The sequence below is a fragment of the Triturus cristatus genome, chromosome 4_2 (genome assembly GCF_964204655.1).
Source record: "Triturus cristatus chromosome 4_2, aTriCri1.1, whole genome shotgun sequence".
NCBI classification, from domain to species: Eukaryota; Metazoa; Chordata; class Amphibia; order Caudata; family Salamandridae; genus Triturus; species Triturus cristatus.
Window position 1 is genome coordinate 780213658 of NC_140586.1, and position 24052 is coordinate 780237709.

At 44.6% G+C, this 24052-nt stretch overlaps 1 protein-coding gene across 1 annotated transcript in view; it reads right to left on the reverse strand.

The window, feature by feature from the left end:
• Window positions 1–3952: 3952 nt before the first annotated feature.
• The window catches only part of LOC146835036 (cytochrome P450 4B1-like), a 281992-nt gene continuing 261892 nt past the window's right edge, over window positions 3953–24052 (reverse strand). The window contains exons 11-12 of the mRNA XM_085602696.1: window positions 23711–23793; window positions 3953–4456 (exon numbers count right to left, since the gene is read on the reverse strand). Coding sequence (XP_085458822.1) covers window positions 4291–4456; window positions 23711–23793 — 249 coding nt within the window. The 3' untranslated portion in view covers window positions 3953–4290. The remainder of the gene's footprint in view (window positions 4457–23710; window positions 23794–24052) is intronic.

Consider the following 24052-nt stretch of genomic DNA (forward strand, 5'->3'; position numbering starts at 1 on the left):
CGATATTTTGTATATATCGATATTGTGTCAAGGAACCGTGATGCTGTCATAATGTATCTGCTTATATTTCATAGGGTGCAGACACGAGCAATAGACACTAACCATACTTAGCTGCCCTGACTTGTCATCCTTCAAGATTCACAAGGGAGTTGTGACATGGAGTAATTGGGTAAAACAGCAACACACACAACTCTACTACTCTATTTACTAATTGAAGTGAACAAATTCACATTTATGACTTGGAGCCCAATTATGCTCACGAGGAGGTGGGAAAGAGGAGAAAAGGCAAATCAGCCTCAACCTCAGTAGCTGTTCAAAGGATTGCATGGTGTCCTGAACAGACATTCAGCCCCTTCACCCTACACATGACATTGTAGTTGGTCTGTTTGATACCAAATAATAGCTGAAGTTTGACGTAACAATGTTTTGATGCCCAAGTGTGTTGGCTGAGTGCCCAATTGTCTAAGAGTAGAAAATATATATCTATAAGACTTAAGGGAGATAACCCTGCTGCATTTCAGATTCCCCAAAAGCATTAGGATGTAGGAATACTGAGGCAAGTGTTAGCATAATACTGGATTAAATAGGCGTGGCCTAACCTTTCCAACCACTCCTCTATGTCACAATGATCTTTGATGACAATACTGCACACCTCTTCCTTGTTAAGCAGGTCCCAGCCTCAAGACACTGACCACCTACTTAGTCTCCATGTTGCTTTTTGTCATGTTTGTCCTGTCAATAACCTTTCTTTGACAGTCCCAACCAACTCCACACAAACAATCTCATACCCACTTTTCTCCCACAGTGATTTCTCTCTATGATGCCCATCTTTCAATACATCTTGTCTGTCAGTAACTTTCACTAACCTAACCTTCTCCTTTCCCACCTACAATCACAGGGATTCCTATTCGACCATCCAGCCGATAACCTGCCCATTTTCAGACATATCTTTGTCTACAGTTGGAAATAGGTATAAATATGTGAGTTTCAACTTATTACTTTCTCTGTGAATCGAGACCAGGGTGTGCACTGCATGTGGTAATCCAATTTCTATTCTTGGGCTCAGGAAAGCATCTCATCACAAATGATTCAGGCTTACAGCTTTATCATTGGTACATTTATGAATAACATCAGATGAGAATTAATGCTCCTCAGTACTGTGGAGCATTAGAGGGAAACAGTTGAGTAGTACAATTTCTGTCCTACCTGTATAAGTGTGTTTACAATATTATTGGATACTGTGTTTCCCCAATGTTCTATTTTTCTGTGAGTGGGCGCTGGAACCCCATTCTGCAATTCTGAAACGTTTCCCCGATTTTAAAAATGGGGTGTCTGACACCTTCTGAATTCCAATTTTGAAGGCAAATATTTTGGGAATTCCTAACAAATTGCAAGTTGGTAACATATATATAAACAGTTTGTAACCGCAATTCTGGTTGCAAATAATTGATCTATTACTGACTCCAACACTAATGTGTGTTGGATATTGGGTTACTGGTTGAGGGGGGTAGAACCCTACTCAAGCAGCAACCACAATCTCTGGCAGGGTGAAACACAGGCAAACCCCAAATTAACCTGTGCTTAGCCCTCTGGTAGCATGGCCTAAAAGCAGTCAGGCTTTCTTGAGAGGCAATGTGTAAAGTATTTATGCTAGAAACAAAAAGGGGGAAGCACCTAAAACCATAGATGCATCCAATGTTTTGAAGGGGCTACATAATATTTCCGCACCTCTCAATACCGACATTTATTGGAGAAAATACTGTATCTCTTATTTATATAGAAATCCTCTCACTGGTATACCACACTTTCTCACATTCCAAACTGCATTGGATGTACAGATTGGAACATAAAAGGTGATGAAAAAGCATTAAACTCTGAAACACAAAGAGAATTTGTTGTCTGTGGACGGCTCCGTCCCCAAATTATATTAATACAGGAGTACAGGACAACACTTTACATAAATTGTAACTTAAGACCACAAAAGCAATATTTAAACTCACACATAAATGGCATAACTTATAAAAGTCAAAGACTTTGATTATCACATAAATGACAATTACTATATATTTACAGGTTAACATACATAAGTGTCCAACATATATAGTACTTGTTTATCTTACTGACCAAACTGGACAAACATATAAATAAGGTATCCCACTAATAGTGAAATGGCCAGTCACATTGATGAGTTTACACTCCAGCGGGTATATATATTATCACCCTCAGCTATATGGTCTGTCTGATGCCAAAAGGTCCTATAGGATTGGTTTAAAAAGCCATAGAGTAAAGAGATTGGAATATTCTCATTCTTTCCCAGATGTTTATTCATATTATAATGGATAATGGGTGCCCTCAGATCCTTAAAAGCACGCTGATGCATTTCGACCTTCTGGATGGGCCTGTTACTTTAATGAAGAACTTCCTCAGGGCTTGATGTTGTAGGGGATAAGTTACTTGGTTCAGCTTTTGCTCAACGTATGCCACCAAGTGGGTGCTTGCAAATATAGTAAGTACTGTGATGGGTTCAGCCTATTTTGTGTGGAGGCTTGAGTCCCCCTTAGTTGAGAGGTACTTCTGAGTCACGGGGGTTCCGAGCAAAACGAGAATCAGCCGCACCACGAGTGAAGACGCCATATGAGCTGAAGCAGTTATGGAAGCGGTATTGTCACAACACAGAGCGCGTACCTCAATACCTAAACCCAAAGCCCGGCCAAACAATACTGAGCACGAGAAAAACAGAACTAGGTGCTGACTGACCCCAACCTCCACCCCAATGGCACCATGAGTCAGGGGTACCGCTCAACTGAGGACGACTCAGGCCTCCATTTATAAAGAGGAAAACACCACTAAGGATTGTTTTTGTGCAGGAAAGTGCCCCTTGCTACACAAAAACTATTTTGTTTGCAACTGAGGCAGCAAATTGTGTACCAGCTCAGAGGGAAAGGACAGGAATGCACTGTATTTCATAAATACGGTGCATTCCTGCCCTTTCACATTTGCGTAGGGCAGTGCAGCAAGAAGAATCGCGGCAATGCCCAACACTAATTCCTCAAAAATGAGGCTCTTACTGAGACCTTAAAAACATCTTTACTGACCTTTTTATCATACTCTTTGGAGTACCCATCAGAGCCCAGAATTGTCTCTCATCTCAAGGAGGTAATGACTACATGCACTTCTTGGAAAATAATAGAGAATCCATTTTTTTATGATAGTTCCTACAAAATATTTAAATTAGTTTCAACATCAATATTATAAGCAGTTTTTGTGCTTTTTATAACATCTTTCATAAAAGCCTCTTTCGTTCCTTTGGGTTCAGTCCAAGGATTGTTTTTGAGATCTTATATTTAATATGCAATCTACTGTTGTCCAGTTGCTGAAGCCTGTGGGCAAGAAAATAATCAACCCATTTTTCAATAGCTGTGTTTGAGCTGGAAGTGTTTAAACTGTCCCCTGTTTTGCATGATTAATTACCACCAGTCACAAGTTTGAGGTAACTGTGCAAAAAATAGAGCAAGTGTAATTTGTGCCTAGCTCCCTATGAGATCACGTGCTAAAATGGGCTTTGATGCTGTTTGCACCCATGTTTTTACTTACTCATGGGTTAAGGTGACCATGTAAGGCAGCAAGCAAAGTCATACCAAATAAATTCTAGTTGAACACTCATGGTTAATTAATATTGAACTTAGAAATGGGAAATTGAGGAAATGCATCCAAGTTTAAAAATGGTTTTAATCATTTAATTACACATCCAAGAATGCCTGCTGGTTTGTAGCCATGTGAGGCTCAGTCCAGACAACCTTAGAAATGTACACATACTTGGGTGGAAGCCTGATCACTTCTCTGTGGGGATCAATGAACGAAGGAAGTATTGTAGGAATACTACACTGTAATCTGGTTTTACATCAGATATCAGCAGCAGTAACTTAAATCATCACTGAAATTTGAAACCAAGTTAAAGACTCGTTCTTAATTCATTTATTTAGGTACGGTTTACATATAGGTGATGAGTTCTAATGCCAAGTAATGTAAACAGATATTTAATTAAGATTTACATTGATCATCTTGGTCAGTCTGAAATATAGATAGTTTCCATATTTTAACATATAATATTATAACATAATATTGTGTTTTCTTAATACTTTACATAGTTAGTTCCATGGGAAATTAAATACAAGTATAAACTACTAAATAGCAGTGTTTCGAAATTCTGTCCCAGCTAAAGATCTTGTAAAAAGTCTATACCGAGCAGTTGTTAAGTCACAATTTCTGTATTTAACCAATATCCAATAATCAGATTTTCTCCAGCTTCAGGTGGATCCCATTCTTGGAGCGTAGGATGAGTTGAGGGATTTTGATGGGAGGTTTACTTTCATCTGGAGAAAGTTTGAAGCGGAGCAGGGTCAGCGCGACGGCCACTTTCATCTCGTTCATGGCAAAGTTTTGTCCGATGCAGTTTCTGAGGAAAGATGTTGGATTGATCAGTGTGGTAAATGATAATGCCCCTTATCTTTTATAACATATTTGAAACCTATTTGAATACAATAAAGCTAGCAATAATAACACAAATATTTCTAATAATGAAATGTATGTAACATTAGTAATAATAATAATAATGCAAGTGTTCCTAATATTATGATTGTTACCAATATTATAATTGATATTATTATTATTATTATTATCATTGTTGTTTTTATTGTTATTTGTTGTTAACATTATTAGTATTATGATGATGATGACATTGTTGTACAGTTGTTGCTATTATTATACTCATATAGACAAAAAAACTAACATTTTTGCCCTTCTTAGGATTTGGGAGTTTTAACATACGCTAATCTTTCATTTTTTATTTTCAGATTTTATTCTCATGTAGTAGGGGAGATGATGTGGCCTATTGATCAGTGCTGTTGGCCTTACACTTGGAGAACCAGGTTCGAGACCAGCGTTTGCTCAACATTTTGTGATTCTGGGCAAATCGTCTAATCTCCATGTGGCTTAAATAAAATTAGTCTGACCTTATGCAAGGTAATCTAGTGCTCTTAATACCCATGGGCACAAAGTCAGTGCAGTGGCTGTCCCTATTAAAGCCCGAAGAGCAATAAGACAATGTTGCAACACAAAAATAGCAATATTTTGAAAGAGTGCTCTCTGACTGTCCTAAAAAGTTTGCACTTCATGGACATCATCTAGAAACATGTTTTTCTGCCATGATGTTGCTTGTGGCATCTCAGGATTTTTGTTAAATCAGGCCAGTGATGGGGAAGGGTGGGCATTTGAAAGTCTAGAGAGAGGTGAATGTGCCATAGAAAAGTTCAACTACAAGCGATAGACCTCATAAAAAAAGAAGACTTGCATTATTCCTGCGAGTACAGTTCGTCCACTGTTGTTTCTATTGTTATTAATTTGTGGTAGGAAAATGTACAAGCCAACTCCTTTTGGAGCTGTGTTTTTATCATCTCCTCAAAGTAGGTGACAGAGGTTCAGGAACCCAACTTGGACACCAAAAGGCATATTACAATAACAGGGCTCACAGCCAAGTCTATCCTGGGCAAATCTTTATTGGGTGTTTCCAGTGCAGTTGAAGACAGTGCTCCATATTATGAAAAAAAAATGCTGACCAAACTCTTGGCTGCAAACGCAATGGTGCAGTATTGAAATAGGGGCCTGTTTGACCTTGCCCTTTTTGCAGGGTTATCCCCAAACATTTTGCCTTCTCCCTCCTCTTTTTCCTGACCTGGTTTTGTGGGCTTTCAGTACTCTGGGCACTTTACCACTTCTAACCTGTGCTAAAGTGCATATGCTCTCTGTCTAAATTGTATTGGTGATTGGTTTATCCATGATTGGCATATTTGATTTATTAGTAAGTCCCTAGTAAAATGCACTAGGCGTGCCCCAGGGCCTGTAACAAGGATGCTACTAGTGGGCCTGCAGCACTGATTGTGCTACCCACATGACTAGCCTTTAGGGGCACCTTCTTTCCAGGCCCAAACCTTCCCTTTTACTACATGTTGGTCACCCCTAAGGTAGGCCCAAGGCAGCTCCCTGGGTAGGGTGCAGTGTATTTAAAAGGTAGGACATGTACTGGTGTGTTTTATGTGTCCTGTTTGTGAAACACTGCTTATTTCGTTTTTTCACTATTGCAAGGACTATCTTTTCAGTGTAATTTCTTATTGGGAGCTGATAGAGATTTGGAGATGGTGTCACTAAATTCACAATTTAAAAGTACATCTTTTGGAGAAGTTGCTTTCTAAATTGCATGTTTAAAAATGTCATTTTTAGAAAGTGTATACCACCAACAAATTGCCAGTACTGACTACTACTCTTTACAACACTTAATTTATATGAACACTCTCTTTAATAATAGTGATCAACAAATCTTCGTTTTACATATTTTTTATATCCTTTGCAGTTCTGAATTCTGCTTGCCCAAAAAGGAAAACACATAGGTTAACATATTTTGTGATAACTTGCCAGTTCCTTTTTCTAGCTTAAACATTCTGTGCTTCTGCCTGTCTGTGTCTGTAGAATCCATGTCTGGGTTAGGAGGACAGTTGGGCTATTGTGAATTTACAGTAGACAGTCACGTAAAGGGAGTTGAGGTGTGCTTTGCATATCTTGATGGGCTATCACCAGGCTGACGGACCTTCCTGAGCTAGAGTGGTGGGAGAAGTTGTCACTGACACCTTAATAGGGCTGTGCCTGTCCTCGTACAAAACTGTCTTAAGCCCCCTGTAGTGTGTCTGGAACCAGGGCAGGTAAAGCCAGTGTCATGTGCACTACAAAGATGTTCCTTTGAAGTTTTCCTACTTCAAAGGCAGAAAGGGATATAGGTATTGGACCTCTGACACTCTCAAATCAGAACACATTTGGACTAAAGGACATTCTGCTAGGAAGAAGAGCTGGATGCTGTAGGAGCGACTGGCACTCTTCCTGTTGCTTGGTTGTGCTGGCTGCTGCTTGCTGCTTCTGTCCTGGGAGCGAAAGGGCTGGACTTTGCTTTTGAATCCTGCTTCATAGGTTCGCCAAGCGCTTGTGCGTGCTTGCCTCCTGTTAAGAAGTTTCAGGGCCATCAAATACTTTACCTACGAGTGCCTGGGATCGTCTGCTGAGAACCCTGACTTGCCAAGTGGTGCCAAATTTATTTACTGGGCTCTTGGGAGTGCAAACCGCTGACAAAATCTACACATCGACTCTCAGCACTCATTTTCTCAATGCAGCACTGCTGTGTGGCTGAAAAATCAGCACGGTGCCTGCTTCACTGCTGCCGCATCAGCACAGCGTGTCTGGATTTTTGACGCATCGTACTTCGACGCTGTCTCCTCATCAACATTGCCCAGGAGTAAGGAACTGAGGCAACGTGTCCGGGGATCGATGAATCACCTCCCCTGCATAGTAGTAAGGAACCAACGCATCACCTCCCCTGGCAGTAAGGAACCAACACATCACCTCCCCTGGCAGTAAGGAACCAACACATCACCTCCGCTGGGGTAAGAAACGGAAGCATCGGTTTGTTTTTCCAGTGCCTTGTCTCCCCTGCGCCTGTTTTCGACTTTGAACTTTAACACATCCCAGGTACCTTGTGCTAAAAGTGAAACATCCATGGATTTCTATTGACTGCATTTGCTTAACCTTTGAAAAGTGAAATCTTTACGTATGTATGTTGGACTTTTGTCATTTTGGTCTTGTTCAGATAAATATTGGCTATTTTTCTGAACTGGTATGGTACACGTTGCCTCTGAGATAAGCCTAGCTGCTTGTGTCAAGCTACCAAGGGTGTGAGCAGGGTTTATCTTAGCTGTGTGACTCCCTTACCCTGACTAGAGTGAGGGTCCCTACGTGGACAGGGTGCAAACCTTTGTCAACTAGAGACCCCATTTCTAACAGGGCCAGCGGTTTGATAGTCTGTCTTTCAATGCAGCTGTCTACCATGAATATAAGGAGTGAAAGGGGCCACACACAGGTGGTTATAGTGTGTGATTGCACACACCTGTGGCAGGACAGCTGGTGGCTCCCTTCAACATATATATCCACTCACGCTGCACTCTTAGAGACGCACTCACTCTGCAACACTTCCTATGTGATACAATCTGTATGACTCAGAACCTGTTGCCCCCTGCACCTGAATTGGTAATAGGGTGCCAGAACAGGGGCAAAAGGTGTTCCCTCATTTACATGAAGACCTATCCTCTTAAATATGAGGAAATGTATCTTTGAGTTAACGTATGCATAAAAGGTGGGCCTCCATTCACATTATAGACAGTACGTAGCAATCACCTGCAGTCTCCACTGTAATCATAATGTCCTAGCGCAATAAAATGGACTCAACTTTCCCTGCCACCACCAAGAGTAATATGTCATCAGAATGCCATACAAATCATGATTCAGTCAGCTCCGAAACTGCATTGGATACCCCAAGAAGGAAGTCAAACATGAAGTCAAACATGCATGGAGTTTTGGAGCAGTCATCAATGGAATTATTTTGACACAGCACATTTTAGGTAGCAGGAAAGTTGATTGTATATTGATATTAGTAGATTCAAACTCTATTTTAGAGGGTGGGCATAAGTGGTAGAGGGAAGTACATGGTACTCATCTGAAGCATACTCAGCAGTCAGAGAACTTAGTTGTACAATATTGTAGATAATGTACGTTTTCTGCATGGTCAGCCCATATTGTTTGTCTTTTGATGGACCCTTTAGAAATCTGTGCACTTTAACCCTGCCTGCCAAGGGGAAAGTGCCTGTGCCCCCACTTTAAACATGTTTAAGTAAGTATATTTCTCATTGGCAGATTTAAAATGCCTATAAATCCCTACTATATGGAACAAAGTGTAACCTGGGTCTGGAAGTTAAGTGCTGCCAACATGGGTTGACTGAATGTACCACTGTAAAAACTGCAATTCAACCTGTGAAAATAAACCTTATTCAACCAGTCAAAACACACCTCCCTTATTAAATATTAAAATGTTTTCTAGAAAGTTACCTTTTTCCAGCCTGAAGTTCATGGAGGCTATTTTACATTTGTTCTCCAACTTCTCCCAGCCAGCGATTAACATTTGAATGGGTATGAAGAAAGTTTTATATACCCACACGAGCAAAGAATGGGTTGACCTGAAAAGACTGAGATGACTCCTGTGAACCTCAAAGAATATAAAGGGTTGAGAATCTGGGCATCCTTTTTGACACTGCGATGTCAATTCTTTTTGGAGTGTCAAATCTTGCTTTACAGGTCTGCTGGGTTTACATATAACACTTGGGAGTGCACTTGAACGGACGGGAACAGGATGCCAGTACAATTGCTATGTTTTTATTGCGTGTGTGCTGGAAAACCCTGCTTTTGTTCTTCTAGACTCTGTGTCTTGGATTATTGGGGTGTCAGTGGCTGCTTCAAACTTGATTTTGGTGTTAGATGTGGGAGGACACTAGGATTTCCATAGTACATTCTCCACACAACTCACCATCCCCCAGAGCCCAAGTTTAGAATAGCCAAAGTATTTCACCATCTTAAAAATGGCCAAATGGGGAGGGTTAACACAGGGAACTTGGGGGCAGGGTTTGCACATGGAACTTTTACCCATTTGTTAGTGTGTACCAAGGAGTCACCCCTACCCACTAGCTCATGCCAGACAAAAATGTGGATCTTCGGGCACCCACTACAGAAAACAGCTAGAGCTGAAGAAGAGCAAAAGACGTTCGAACACTTCTGTTCCTGGGGCAGTGCAGAAGAGGACAGAACACTTCCTGGATCAGAGGAAGTTCAGAAGAGAACAGGACCCACTGTCTGTGACCTGAGAGGTGGCCTCCAAGACTGGACATTCTCATTGTACCCGGGACAAAGAAGTGAACTTTAAGAATTTTAAGGCTGACATCCTGTTAAACCTACAGGGATACAAAAAGCTGCAAGAGGCCTTACCGGCAACTGCCCGGCTGACCAGTGGTGACTGTATTTGGACTAGACTCTGTTGCCTGACACCCTATAAGTCTCTACGTGCTGCCTATGAGGTCTTTGGTGGCTTTAGTGTACTTCTTTGGTTGATTGGGACTAAAAGGGCTAAGTCAGAAGGTAATAATAATATTAATAGCAATAATACGTTATTGTATGGTTATTAAAAGCCTTTACGATTCAGCATGTATAAAACAATAAAACGTTCAGATCACGCATGTGAGAGAAGCTAAGCCACAACAAACATATATGGACACGGTTCTATTGCAATTTTAACTCAAGCATAACTGTGTCCCATGTCTTATCTTTAAAGAGACAGTGCTTTCCTACAGTTATTAAAATGTGCAAGTCAAGTAAGAGCAGGACGAGAATCCATAAAACCGAGCAAGAATGTTGAAAAAAAATGATGTTATAAATTGCTGCTACTGTGTATTATGCTGAAACATATCAAGGCCCTCATATTGAATACATAGTCAGGTGCCATATAGGCAGGTACTTTTCAGCCTTTCCAAATCATGCAGTTTCATCATCTGAGAGAATACTGACATGAACTTGACAAACTGATGTTCAGCATTGAATTTTGCGGGCAACAAAGGGGGCACAGAAAATATAGAGCAGGGTTGTTAGTCTACATTGTGTCTCCAATGGCTAAGTGTTCCACTTCGCACAGCAGTCGAAGGTTGGGAGGGCTCCAAGAAGAAATGCTAGAAGTCTATTTTTTGTATATTTTTGATAATTTTCTCCCAGGTAAGGCTGCTCAACCGGATGATTATATGAGGACAAGATCATCCAGGCATGGGATCGCTGCAATAGAGTTTCTTTGTCGGCCATTGTACCCAGGACCCGGGCACTAGCATTCACCACTTTCTTGAACTCATTCTGAGGTGTTCCCAGGCTCCATACCTCATGGAGGCAAAGGTCATCCAAGCATGTGTCCATGTATTGGGCATGGGTGGTTTTGCCACTGCTGTTCTATTATACTGTTCAGTTTGTCAGAATGTTCCGACCGGATTCTGTGGCACAGCTTGATGAATTTGCTTTTCGTGGACGTCAATTGTTGGAGAAGATCAAACTCTAGGCGTACCTGCACCAGTGATTTTGGGAGGTGAAGAACGCCTTTGCAGAATTTTGCTATCAGGATATTTAACAATTCTATGTCTTAGTCCAGCATCATTTCACTCCAATATGACAGAACCGGTAGGGCCCTCTCCTTCATATCCTGCAGTATCGGGACCATGCTTTGGCACCACAACTTTTACCCTAGGGTCGACAGGGCGGCTGCAGGGCATGATTATTTCAAATTGAGGACTTTTGCTTCGTGTAAGACCCGTTGCATCTAGTCAAGCCCCTAGGTATTTCTATTCCAAAAACTTTTTGATGTTGGACCTGCCCATTTGCAAAGTACCGAGTTTCTTTCGTCTCCTCCCAAAAGTGATGATTTTAGTTTTTTTCAGGTTCACCTCCAGTTTATTTTGATTTGTATATTCAAGCAGGGCATTCATTAATCTTTGCAAACCCACTCCGGTACGACTCAGCAGAACGAGATCATCTGCAAAGAGCAGATTAGATAAGTATTTGTTCCAGAGAATGTAGAGGTGTGGGGGGTATGAATTAACTTTATCCAACGCTCCTGTGAGATCAGACATAAACAAATTAAAAAGCAGGGGGGGGGGCAAGAAGCCCCCTTGTTTTAGGGCTTTTGCAGTGACAATTTTCCTTGACAGGATGCTCTCATTCCCCAGTTGTGTTCGCAGCCAGGATCCAGTGTATAACAGCTGTATTGGTCTCAGGAACTCCATAGGCAGCCTCAAACTTTTAACTTCTCCTTCAGTCAGTTTCCACAGACTCGGCCAAAAGCTACCCAGAAATCAATAAAATACACATATAGAGATGAATGAGTCCGGATTGGACAGCCATTAGGTTCGATAAGAAGCCCTAGTTTTGGCAAAACCCTGTTTGATTGAGGGGAATGATACTGCAATATGTATATATTTTTTAAAACTTTATTGCAGGTAACACGTTGTACATAACTATGTGCCCACAACCCTGAGGTCGGCAGCTAAGGATGACTTACAGTAGAAATGGTATTACACAGCTGTTACACCGACAACCCAAAGGCCCGACAGCGATTTAAGACATTGCGTGTTAATATTGCATTTGTTGTGGAAAAATCTGCATGGAATATCCAAAGTGTACAAACCCGTGTCCAACAATTAAAACATTTATAACTCCCCCCCCACCCCACCTGTCATTTCCACACGTTAACAACTTAATATCTGCCGACTTGACGACGTCACTGCTGCTCCGTGAGCGTATCATTGTTGCACAGGTCCCCAAACCCCGCCTGCATCGGACAACTTCCTATAACATTAAGCATATCCCCAACTGCACAGAAATATGGTAAGGACTAATAGACCCGTTTAGCACAGTAGCCCTCAGGCAACACTATTTCCCTGAAGGTCTGTCCCGCCGGTCGACAACCAGCTCACAAGGGGAGCCATATGTCTTTAGGGCATTAGTTCCCAATAGCAAGTTAGTTGGTCTTTGCAGTATGTGGCAGCTTTCAGCCACTCTGCAACTGTAGGAGGATGTTGTTTTTTCCAGTGCATAGCCACCTGACGTTTTGCTAGCAACAGCAGCATAGCCGTGAGTTTGCGAGAACCTTTCGGGACCTCCAGCACGAAACCCAGCAATGCTACCAGTGGTGTGGCCCGAAGGTGAAAACCGGTGATTTGTCCGATGTGTAAGAAAATTGACGCCCAGTATTGTGCTATTGCTCCACAATTCCATGCCAGATGCGTAAATGTGGCTGCAGTTGCACCACATCACCAGCAGTACGTATCTGGGTGTAGGCCCATACGGTATAGTTTTGGTGGTGTGCGATAGACTCTGTGCAGGAAATTAAAATGCACAAGCCACAATCTATAATTTGGCGACAGGTGCTCCAGCTGGGAACAGAAGATTTGCCAATCAATCAATCAATCAAAGCATTTGTATAGCGCACTACTCACCCGGAGGGTCTCAAGGCGCTAGGGGAGGGGGTCCGCTACTGCTCGAACAGCCAGGTCTTGAGCTGCTTCCTGAAGGCGAGGTGGTCCTGGGTAAGGCGGAGGTGGGTCGGGAGGGAGTTCCAGGTCTTGGCGGCGAGGTAGGAGAAGGACCTTCCTCCTGTGCTGGCTCTTCGGATGCGGGGGACGGCGGCGAGGGCGTGGCTGGTCGATCGAAGCTGGCGTTTGGGAGCGTAGAAGTTGAGGCGGCTGTTGAGGTATCCTGGGCCTTGGTTGTGTAGGGCTTTGTGTGCGTGGGTGAGGAGACGGAAGGTGATTCTCTTGTTGACCGGGAGCCAGTGCAGGTCTCTCAGGTGTCCGGAGATGAGGTTGCGGCGGGGGATGTCCAGGATGAGACGTGCAGAGGCGTTCTGGATCCGCTGGAGTCTCTTCTAGAGTTTGGCGGTGGTTCCGGCGTAGAGGGAGTTGCCGTAGTCCAGACGGCTGGTGACGAGGGCCTGGGTGACCGTTTTCCTGGTCTCGGTGGGGATCCACCGGAAGATCTTACGTAGCATGCGCAGGATGTTGAAGCACGCCGAGGAGACGGCGTTGACTTGTCTGGTCATGGAGAGGGAGGCGTCCAGGATGAAGCCCAGGTTGCGAGCATGATCTGTTGGTTTGGGTGCGTTGCCTAGGGCGGGGGGCCACCAGGAGTCGTCCCAGGCGGAGGGTGAGGAACCCAGGATGAGGACTTCCGTCTTGTCCGAGTTCAGTTTCAGGCGGCTGTTCTTCATCCATTCGGCTACCTCTTTCATCCCTTCGTGTAGGTTGGCTCTGGCGGTGTCGGGGTCGTTGGTGAGGGAGAGGATCAGCTGGGTGTCGTCGGCGTAGGAGATGATGTTGAGGTTGTGCTGGCGTGCGATGGCTGCGAGGGGGCTCATGTAGACGTTGAAGAGGGTTGGGCTAAGCGAGGAGCCTTGAGGAACGCCGCAGATGACTTCGGTGGCTTCTGATCTGAACGGTGGGAGGCGGACTCTCTGTGTCCTTCCGGTGAGGAAGGAGATGATCCACTCCAGTGCCTTCTTCTGGATTCCGACGTTGTTGAGGCGCTGCACTAGGGTACGGTGGCAGACCGTGTCGAAGGCTGCGGAGAGGTCTAGGAGGATGAGGGCCGCTGTTTCTCCGTTGTCGAGCAGGGTTCGGATGTCATCGGTGGCTGCGATCAGGGCGGTCTCGGTGCTGTGGTTGGCTCGGAAGCCAGACTGCGAGAGGTCGAGGGATCCATTCGTCTCGAGGAAGGCGGACAGCTGCTTGTTGACGGTCTTCTCGATGACTTTTGCTGGAAACGGGAGCAGCGAGATGGGGCGGTAGTTCTTGAGGTCGGTGGGGTCGGCTGATGGCTTCTTTAGTAAAGCGCTGAGTTTGGCGTGCTTCCAGCTCTCCGGGAAGGTAGCGGTGTCGAAGGAGGTGTTGATGATGTCTCGCAGGTGGGGTGCGATGACAGCGTCGGCCTTGTTGAAGACATGGTGGGGGCAGGGGTCGGTCGGAGACCCGGAGTGGATGGTGTTCATCGTGCGGACGGTGTCTTCGGAGCTGATCGGGGTCCAGGCGCGGAGGGTGGTGGTGGGGGGCGGTGGTTCGGACGTGGCGTGCGACTGTAGAGTGCTGAAGCTGTTGTGTATGTCCGCGATCTTGTTGTGGAAGTAGGAGGCGAGGGAGTTACAGAGGTCTTGCGAAGGGGTGATGTCGTTGTTTCCGGCGTTGGGGTTGGAGAGCTCTTTAACGATGTTAAAGAGTTCCTTGCTGTTGTGTGCGTTGTTGTCCAGTCGTTCCTTGAATGCTGTCTTCTTGGTGGCGTGGATCAGTTGGTGGTGTTTTCGGGTGGCGAGCTTCAGGGCCGTCATGTTGTCAGGTGTTGGGTCTCTGCGCCAGTCTCTCTCTCGGGCTCGGCAGTTCTTCTTGGAGCTCTTGAGTTCGTCGGTGAACCATGGGGCTTTCTTGCTGCCGGGTCTGCTAGGCGGGGTCCTCAGAGGGGCGAGGTCGTCTGCGCAGTTGCTGATCCACTTCGTGAGGTTGGTGGCCGCTTGGCTGGGGTTCGTTGCGCTGGTGGGTGGGTTCTTGCTCAGGGAGGTTGCGAGCTGGTCGGCTGTGATCTTGTTCCAGCTGCGGCGTGCAACCTGTTGCTGGTGGTGGTGGATCGTGGTCCTTCTGAAGCTGAAGTGGACGCAGCTGTGGTCCGTCCAGTGGAGTCCGGTGGCGTGGCTGAAGGAGATGTCCTTGCTGGATGAGAAGATGGCGTCGAGTGTGTGTCCCGCGTAGTGGGTGGGGGTGGTCACCAGTTGCTTGAGTCCGAGGTTTGCGAGATTGTCCAGCAGGGTGGTGGTGTTGCGGTCGTTGTTGTTCTCCAGGTGGAAGTTGAGGTCCCTGAGGAGGAGGTAGTCAGCGGAGGCGAGGGCGTGTGGGCTGATGAACTCGGCGATGTCTTCGCTGAATTGTGTGCGTTGTCCTGGGGGTCTGTAGATGAGGGTGCCTCTGAGGGGGGTCTTGGGGTTGATGTGGATCTGGAAGTGCAGGTGCTCGGTGGGTGTGAGGGTGTCGTCGGTGTTGGTCGTGATACGGATGGTGTTCCTGTGGATGATGGCGATGCCTCCTCCGGTCTGGTTGATGCGGTCCCTTCGGATGATCTTGTAGCCGTCTGGGATGGCGATGGCGATGTCGGGCGCTGAGGAGGCGTTCATCCAGGTTTCCGTGAGGAAGGCGACGTCTGGGGCTGTGGTGTCGAGCAGGTTCCAGAGTTCGATGGCGTGTCGGTGGACGGAGCGGGTGTTGAGCAGGATGCACTTCAGGTGGCTGTTGCTGTTGCTCGTCTTGGTCTTGGTTGGTGCTGGTGTAGTGCAGGTCTGGATGCAGGTGAATTTGCAGGCGTTGCAGCAGAAGGGTCCGTGGGTGCGTCCCGGGGTGGCTTGGTAGCAGCTCGGGACTCGGCCGGCGTTGAGTGCGTTGAGTTCGGTGGCGTCGTAGGTCCGGCGGGTGGGCAGGTGACTGCGGGGGCCAGGGGTCCTGGCACTGGGCGCGGTCCAGGCGCGGACGGGCGCAGACGGGCTTACCTTTGGCGCACCTTCGGGGCTCATTCGGTGCTCCCGCTGCGCGCGTCCGCTGCGCGGTCGCTCTGGGGGTATCATAAGTAAGGAGCCGGGGGGAGGAGCCGCTGGGAGGCGGGAGCGGGGTGTCCAATGGGCCGGAAGGGGAGGCGGGTCAGCAGGGTCAGCGGCGGGAAAGAAGTCACTGGGCGGCGTCGGCGGCAAAAAAGTGCGGGAAGCAGGCAGCAGGAAGCGTCAGGCAGGCAGCACTAGCAGGGCAGAGAGGGCGAGGAGCGACCGGCTGTGTGGGGCACAGGGGTCACACTGACCAGCCCACTGCGGCCCCCTTAAGAAAGGAGCCGGGGGGGAGGAGCCCCTGGGAGGCGGGAGCGGGGTGTCCAATGGGCCGGAAGGGGAGGCGGGTCAGCAGGGTCAGCGGCGGGAAAGAAGTCACTGGACAGCGTCGGCGGCGAAAAAGTGCGGGAAGCAGGCAGCAGGAAGCGTCAGGCAGGCAGCACTAGCAGGGCAGAGAGGGCGAGGAGCGACCGGCTGTGTGGGGCACAGGGGTCACCACTGTTTATCTGTAATAGATATGCCTGCCTCTTTTTCCCAATCTGCTTTAGTTGTAGTGAGAATAATGGGGGAGTCCTTTTGTGTTATACTATATATACGCGTGATCAGTTTGCGAGGAGATGGATTTGACAATACATTTTCTAATGCTGGCAATGTAGGAGGTCCCTTGGGAAGTCCGTATACCTAGCCCTGCATGCAGCTCTGAGTTGATAGTACAATAATGTGTCTAATGCTGTGGGTGTCTGAGTTTTACACATCTGCTGAAGTGACATGAAGGTTGCCTCTGGATAAAGGTCACCCCCTTTCACCAAATCATGTGTTGTTGCCCTCTTAGTGGTAGCTTTGTCCATTAGTGGCGCTAGTAGTGGATTTCCCCCCAGGGGCATAGATGGTGTGTATAATTCCCCCTGGCCCGAATGATACTGCAATAGTTAACCCATAGCTCAAGGTCCTTTATTAATAAAGATGCAAAATATTTGGGTTCAATATCAAAGCGATGAGAAGGTAGATGTTAAGTTTCAATGAGTTCCCACCTTTGTATGTTGGGGGAATTATTAATCCCCTCCAGGAATCAGGGAGTTCTGCCTGCAGGATATATTTATAAAGTATGGTAAGCCTGTTGGCCCATAATTATGGGTCTTTTTTAAAGAGTGCCTGCGGTAGCCCATTCGGGCCTGGCACACAATCAGTGCACAAGTTAGAGGTGATTTCTAAATGTCCTCAATTGTAAACCCAATATGGTATGTGGCGTGCTGATCAACATCTATTAGACTGCCCCCAATGTTGTCTTCCGTGTTACAATCCTGGTTACTTCTGCTTGCATTTAACTTAGGGCATGCTTCCTGGCTGAACCTCATGGACCCAAAAATGTTTCACTAAAAAAGTTGCCTGCGCCTGCTCGGGGATGTAAGTCTTGTGGGTTTTCTGAGGTCCATGCTTTTTTGTGTTAATCATGCGCCATCATCATTGCTGGTGCAAACAAGCTTTGCCCAGAGTTCATCATGTTTTGCATTTTTATATTCCCAGAGCTCCTTCTTTCATTTATCCCTCTGGCTCTTTACTTTCATATTTATTAGTGGCAATGTGGGGTAGCTCTTAAATGCCTTGTTAGGATATTCCCAGTCCTTTTGCAGTGTCCCACTTTTGGTGGCAGCCAGTGTTTTATCTGAACTGACAGAGTAGGCTGTTTTTGCTGATTTTCCTTGGATATCGGAGTTTGATATGTTGCACCAGTTCTGACCAGCTGTCTGTAGGATTCTTTGAGTCTGATGTATTTTGCATGAATGTGTAACAGCAGTTCAGGATATCTGGAGCTATGGCTTCGTCCCATCCAATCCTCCTCAAGTTAAAAGTGTGGCCGTCAGACAGGAGAACTGAGGGCTCTGGGGGGTCTAGGTGTTGCTTGAGAAGGTTTGGGTTTGGGTTTGAGGTGGATGATCACTTTCTGCCCATTGATCAATCTGAAGCTGTTTGCTGCAGCTAATGAGAGCAACATTCGCCAGTGTGTAATCCAAATAGGAGACACAATTTTCCATTACCAGTTTCCACGCAGGCAACTTGTCACCGGGAAAACTGCTGCTAAGAACCCTCAGGCCTAATAATGTGAGAAATCTAACAAATTTTTCACTAGTTTCGAGGGGCGTTTTACTGATGCATGAATTGATCCGGTATCACTTCTCTGATACCCATTCCGTGTATATCCGCTTCTTCTTCTAGGTTGTAAAACAGATGTGAATTATAATCCCAGGTTAGGATTATATCTGCAGCAGTGTAAGCAGCCTGCTGGTCTGTTAAAGCCGCACATAGCTTGTCAACAACCTCAAGGGTCTTTTCTTTCAGGCGAGGGTTTAGGTAGACGTGTATGATGAGAAGGCACGTGTTCCCTTCATCCTTGGTCCTTCCATGAGGTCTGTGAAGAAGCTGTGCTCCAATAATGCAGTGCGCAATATTCGCGCTGCCGACTCATGACAATTTATATGGAAAGACCTCCTTTAGGACTTCCACACTGCATTGATTTGACAGCCAAGCTAACATTTTCATTGTATCCTATTAATGGCACATGATTTTGGGAGAAAGCTTACTGCAATAATATAATATCAAATTGCTTCAAGTACGATACAATATCGACACCATCGATTTTATTGTTCAGGCCCCCAATATTCCACAAGCAGATCTTTAATTCTTTGCCTTTCTGCGACTGATTGGGTGGAGCTCTAATTGGTCACTTGTTGGTATTCTGGCTGGACAGGGCAGTTGCAATCCAGGCCCATTCTGACGTTCGGCTGCTGGGTCATCCGGTGTTTATCATGTCCTCCCAGCACAGCTTAGTTGGGGCTAAAAGAGCATCCTCTTGCTGTCCTGACATAAATCTCAAGGATGCCTCTTTGCTCCTTGTAAAACAGAGGTGGTTCTGCACCTGCCTTGTTAAGGGGATGCCTGTGTGACTAGTGGTGGTGGGTTTACATTCCCTATAAACCAGCTGATTTTAATGCATGAAGAGCAGCTCATCACTGGAGCTTTGCATTGGTAGGCGACGCGGTGGTAATAGCTGACGCGGACAGCTGTAGCTGATGCGAAGAGCAGGCCGTCACTTGCGTTGCCGGGTATTACAGACCGCAGTTTCTTGACACGAATAGTCAGCTCAGAGCCGCGAGGAGCCCGAACCTTTGGATTTTCTGATGGAGTTTTGTTTTGAGGAAGTATTAGTACACTTGGATGCCAGTCAAGCACCTCCTTGGGAATCCAGCAGAGTGTAGCAGCAGGTCCAGGAGGTGCTGGTCAGCTAAGCAGTTGCAGGGAGGCCTCTGTAAGCTTGTTGTGTCCTTATAGCTCAAACAGGAGGTCACCCAACTGACATTTTGGGTCACTTTTGGGGATCCTGGGCTCAAGGCAAGCAGGCCCAGTCTTCCTTCTTCAGATAGAAGGGAAGACCTTCTTCTGAAATTTCCACAGGTACAGGAGTATACTCATGAGAGGTTCTGAAGGTGTTATATGTAGTGCCAGCCTGTGGGTGTAGGGTGGCTCCTTTGCCTGACCATCTCCTTTTCCTGGTTTGGCTCCAAACTGCCTACGGTGCAAAATAGCAGGCCAGCCTATGTGTGACCTGCATTCGTCAGTGGCATGGTCAGCATCTCCAGAAATCAGGAAGTGGGCGGGCACAACCTCACGACTACTCTTTGAAGTTCAGGAAGGCAGAATAGAACCTCCCAGGACATGCTGCTCTGGAAAGTGACACCCTGCACAACAAAATACACAGCACACCACAGGAGAGCCATTCACAGTCATGTGGTCCTGCACGTTGGCAGAAAGGTTAATTTGGTTTAGGTAGAAAATAAGGCAATTTTCTAAAAGAGGCATTTCCAGAATGGTATCTTATAATCAGATTTTTCCAATAAAGAGTATTTTAAATTACAATCCAAATGAGTGGGAGAGGCATTTCTCTATCTGATCCCAAACTGAAGTTATCACTTTTTAAGTGCAATAGGTAACCCATGGTTGAAAAACGACTTTGGGAGTTTTTCACTATCAATACATGTAAAACTTAAACACACATGTCCTGTGTTTTAAATACAGTGCACCCTGCACTAGACGATTGTAGAGCCTACATTAGTGGTGACGTATAAGTATGAAAAAGGAAGGTTTAAGCCTGACAAAAGGTTTATTTTTACAGGCCGACATGGCAATATAAAACTGCAATAGAAAGAACGGTAACCCAGGAGACCCAGCCAAATACAGGCTAATTGCCTTCATAGACATCTAGGCAAAATGCTTTGCCTCGCTTATATTAAAGGACCTACAGTCATGGGTGGAGCAATTAAATCTTATCCCAATGAGTCAGATGAGCTTCCAAAAAGGATAAGGTTTGAGTTTGAATTTTTTGCTGTAGGCATCCTGACAGAGAAGGTCCATGCTGTAAAACATCCTCTCCATGACTGTTGTGTAGATTTAAAATCTGCCTTTGATAAGGTCCCAAGACAAAGAATGTGGGCAAAGCTTAAAGGATAGAATATTTCGTGATCACTACACCAGGCAGCTGAGATGCTATACACAGACACATGGGTCATTGTTTTGTTGGGCAATGCAGCTACCTTAACTAAGAAGATTCAGATCAGAGTTGGTCTTAAGCAGTGATAGGTGGGGATCCACTCTTATTTATTATGTACTCTCCTGACTTGAATTAATTGCTTGCTGAATTCTTCAACCCTTCTCGACTACATTTTCTGCCAATTTCAAGTCTTCATTACACAAACAATATTGTGTTGCTAAGCAAGACCTCGGTTGGTCTTAAGAAAAGGTTAAGTGCCTTTGCAGCCTTTACCAAAACAAATAAAATGGAGATTAACTGAAAAAGACCAACATTTTGACATTTGGAATTTGTTTAAAAAGTCTGCAATTTGTTTATCTAGAAGAGAAGTGGTAAACTGTCACAAAATATATTTATTTGGGTATCACATTTGATAAACTGGGTTCCTTTAAAATATGCAAGCAATTAAGTCAAAGTCCAGATCCTTGTTCTTTGCATTTGCAGCATTGCAAATAACACTTAAGCTGCACCTTACTGGACTCCATCTTTAGAGTAATGCATTGCAAAGGTCTCCCTTCGTTGACATACAGATCAGAAATCTGTAGAGGGAAGGAGGCAACATTATTGGACTCTATATAGAAGTCTCCATTCACAAACAACTGCTTGGTCTGATGGAGAACAATGGGCAAGCTCAGTTAAGCCTGGTGTTTGGCCTTCTGTTGCAACAACTAGCTCGGCAAGGTGCATTTATAAAATCCTGTAAAAGAGATGAAGGAGGTTCCAAGGAACAAGTTGAATTACCATTTATGGCAAGAAATCCTGCACTCTAGACCTCATAACTCCTGGCAAAAATAGCAAGAATCTTCACTAAGTCAATTGGCCGTAACAATATGTGGACCTCGACAAATTTGGATGCAGTCTTTAGATACTTGGTTAAGAAAAGTGTAAAAAGAGTTTTGAACAATTGTTTAAAATTCGTATGATTTTCTTCAGTGCCAACAATATTTTTAAATTAAAGTTTCATTCATGCATGATGGATAACTTTCCTACAAAAGATTATATCCCAAGATGAAAAGCTTCTAATCAAATAGGGGAGAGAGAAGCCGGATCCATCCATCACCAAGATGAAAAGCACCATGGAATGATGCAAATTGCAGACTTTGTGATTTTAATGAAGAGACTGTTGCACATTGTATGTATATGCTCACTTTTGCTGGAGGCTCGAAGGAACTTGATAAATAAAGGCTTTGATTCAGACATTAAATGTTCAACATATTAGGCTAAACTGCAATTTTGTTACATTTATGGACCACGTTTTAAAGCTGTAGTAATTTTTTTTATTTTTTAGCAAGTTGAATTGTTCATATTTAACTCATTGGTCACAATATTTAACTCGTAGTCTGATTTTAGCATGTGATTTTACATAATTAGGTATGTTTTTATATTGTAATGGGCTTTATCACCCATACACAGTAAATACTAATAATAAAGCTGCACTACAGGATGCAGTAGCAGGTCTGAGGCATGTTTTAAGGAGCTACTTTAATGGTTTGCACAATGAGTGCAGCAGCCCACTAGTAGCATTTAATTTACAGGTCATGGGAACATGTAGTACTGTTAACTAGGGGCTTATAAGTGAATTAAATATATCACTCAGGTGTAGGCCAACATTATCATGGTTAGCAAGAGTAAAGTAATCAGAGTAAGAAAAATGGATTCAGCAAAGGAGGTCAAAGGTTTAGGAGTGACCCTACTGAAAGGGTCCGGTCCAACACACACACAAATATACTACCCTTTACTCCAATTCATCCCTGCACCATAAAAAATCCCTTACTTGCCCTCACCCTTACCCATCAGTGAAACATACAGCCCTTTACTACACTTTACGCCTACCCATCCCTGAAAATTAAAAACTCCTTACTACCCTTTAGCCCTATCCCTCTCCTTACCATAAGAACCCCTTACTACAGCCTATACATGCTGAACCCTAAAAACCCTCCACTACCCCTTACACACCCTGAAAAGTAGAGACTCATTACATTTTTTAAATGACACAAATCATTTTTTAAATATATAATATAATATAATATGATATAATATAATATAATATAATATAATATAATATAATATAATACGATATAATATAATAATATAATAGTGGCATGTATGGTACTTAACTGCATGGTAAAGTGGTAAAGATGCTGCATGGAAAAAGATGCATAATGAAGGTGACATAGTATTCACTTACTAGTCTATCCAAGGAGACTTTTGTTTAAATATATCTGCAGATGTTCATACCCAGGCCGTGAAGTTTGTTTTTTTGGGAACCTTCAACTACATATTTTGAAAGGTTTGCAGTTATTTGTGCTATTACAATTTACCTTTGCTTCCAGTTGGACATATTGGATACCCTTTCTGTTTTTTTACCAGCCAAATAGCGAATAATACCAGGAACAGAGCCAGGGCCAGATTTATTACAAAGTCATGCAGCACAACACAGCAAGACAACTTGCTGCGCTGCCCGGCATTGCAGGAAAAGAGCAGGAATGTGCTATACCTGCTAAGTTATGACACATTCCTGCTCTCTCCCTGCACTGGTGCACAGAGTGCAGCCAAGCTCCCACGCAGGCACCCTTGCACCAGGGTTTACAGAGGGTCCTGAGGCATTTTTCTCCTTCTAAGTGTTTTTGTTTTTAAAGATATATGTCCTTGTTGCACCTCTCTTGGGAAGGCGTATTATTTTGATCCATTCCCAAGTTTACTAGTTTTAGTAAATCTGGGGCTGTGCCAAAATACATTGGTAGATGCGCGGGAACACCCACTCTCCACTCATATAAAGCCTTCCCGGCGCAGATTGATGCAAGGCAGTGACTTACGCTGCCTTGCATTACTCCAGATTTACAATGCCATGCAGAACCACTCAAGGTGGCTCTGTGTAGCATAATAAATTTCACTTAGGAGCTTGTGCTGCACTTGTGTCACGTTGCATGATACAAGGGCTAGGCATGCTCTTGCTAAATTTGACCGTCAGTCTCAGTGGCTAAGACCTATTGTTACATACAACTTTATTTCCATCAGACAAAGATTATAGTCTTAGAGGTACATACCTTGCTCCGGCTGCAAATGGTACAAAGGCATGTGAGTGCCTGTGGGACGAATTCTCTTTTGAAAATCTCAATGGATCATAGCGCTGCAACATGAAAATGTTGTTCATTAATTAGGACACAGGAAAGTACAGTCACTTTACAGCATAAGGCACACATATGAACAGAGCTTGAGTTTCTTATCAGTTAAATTTGTTATAAGTAGTGTGTGTTCATAAACCTGCTCGTCATGAGTAAGAAATGTATTTTACTGATACATAGATAAACTCTGAGAATTTATCTGAGGAAATTCAATATGAAGTCCCAAAAGATCATGCATACATCTGTAACATGTACTTATATTCT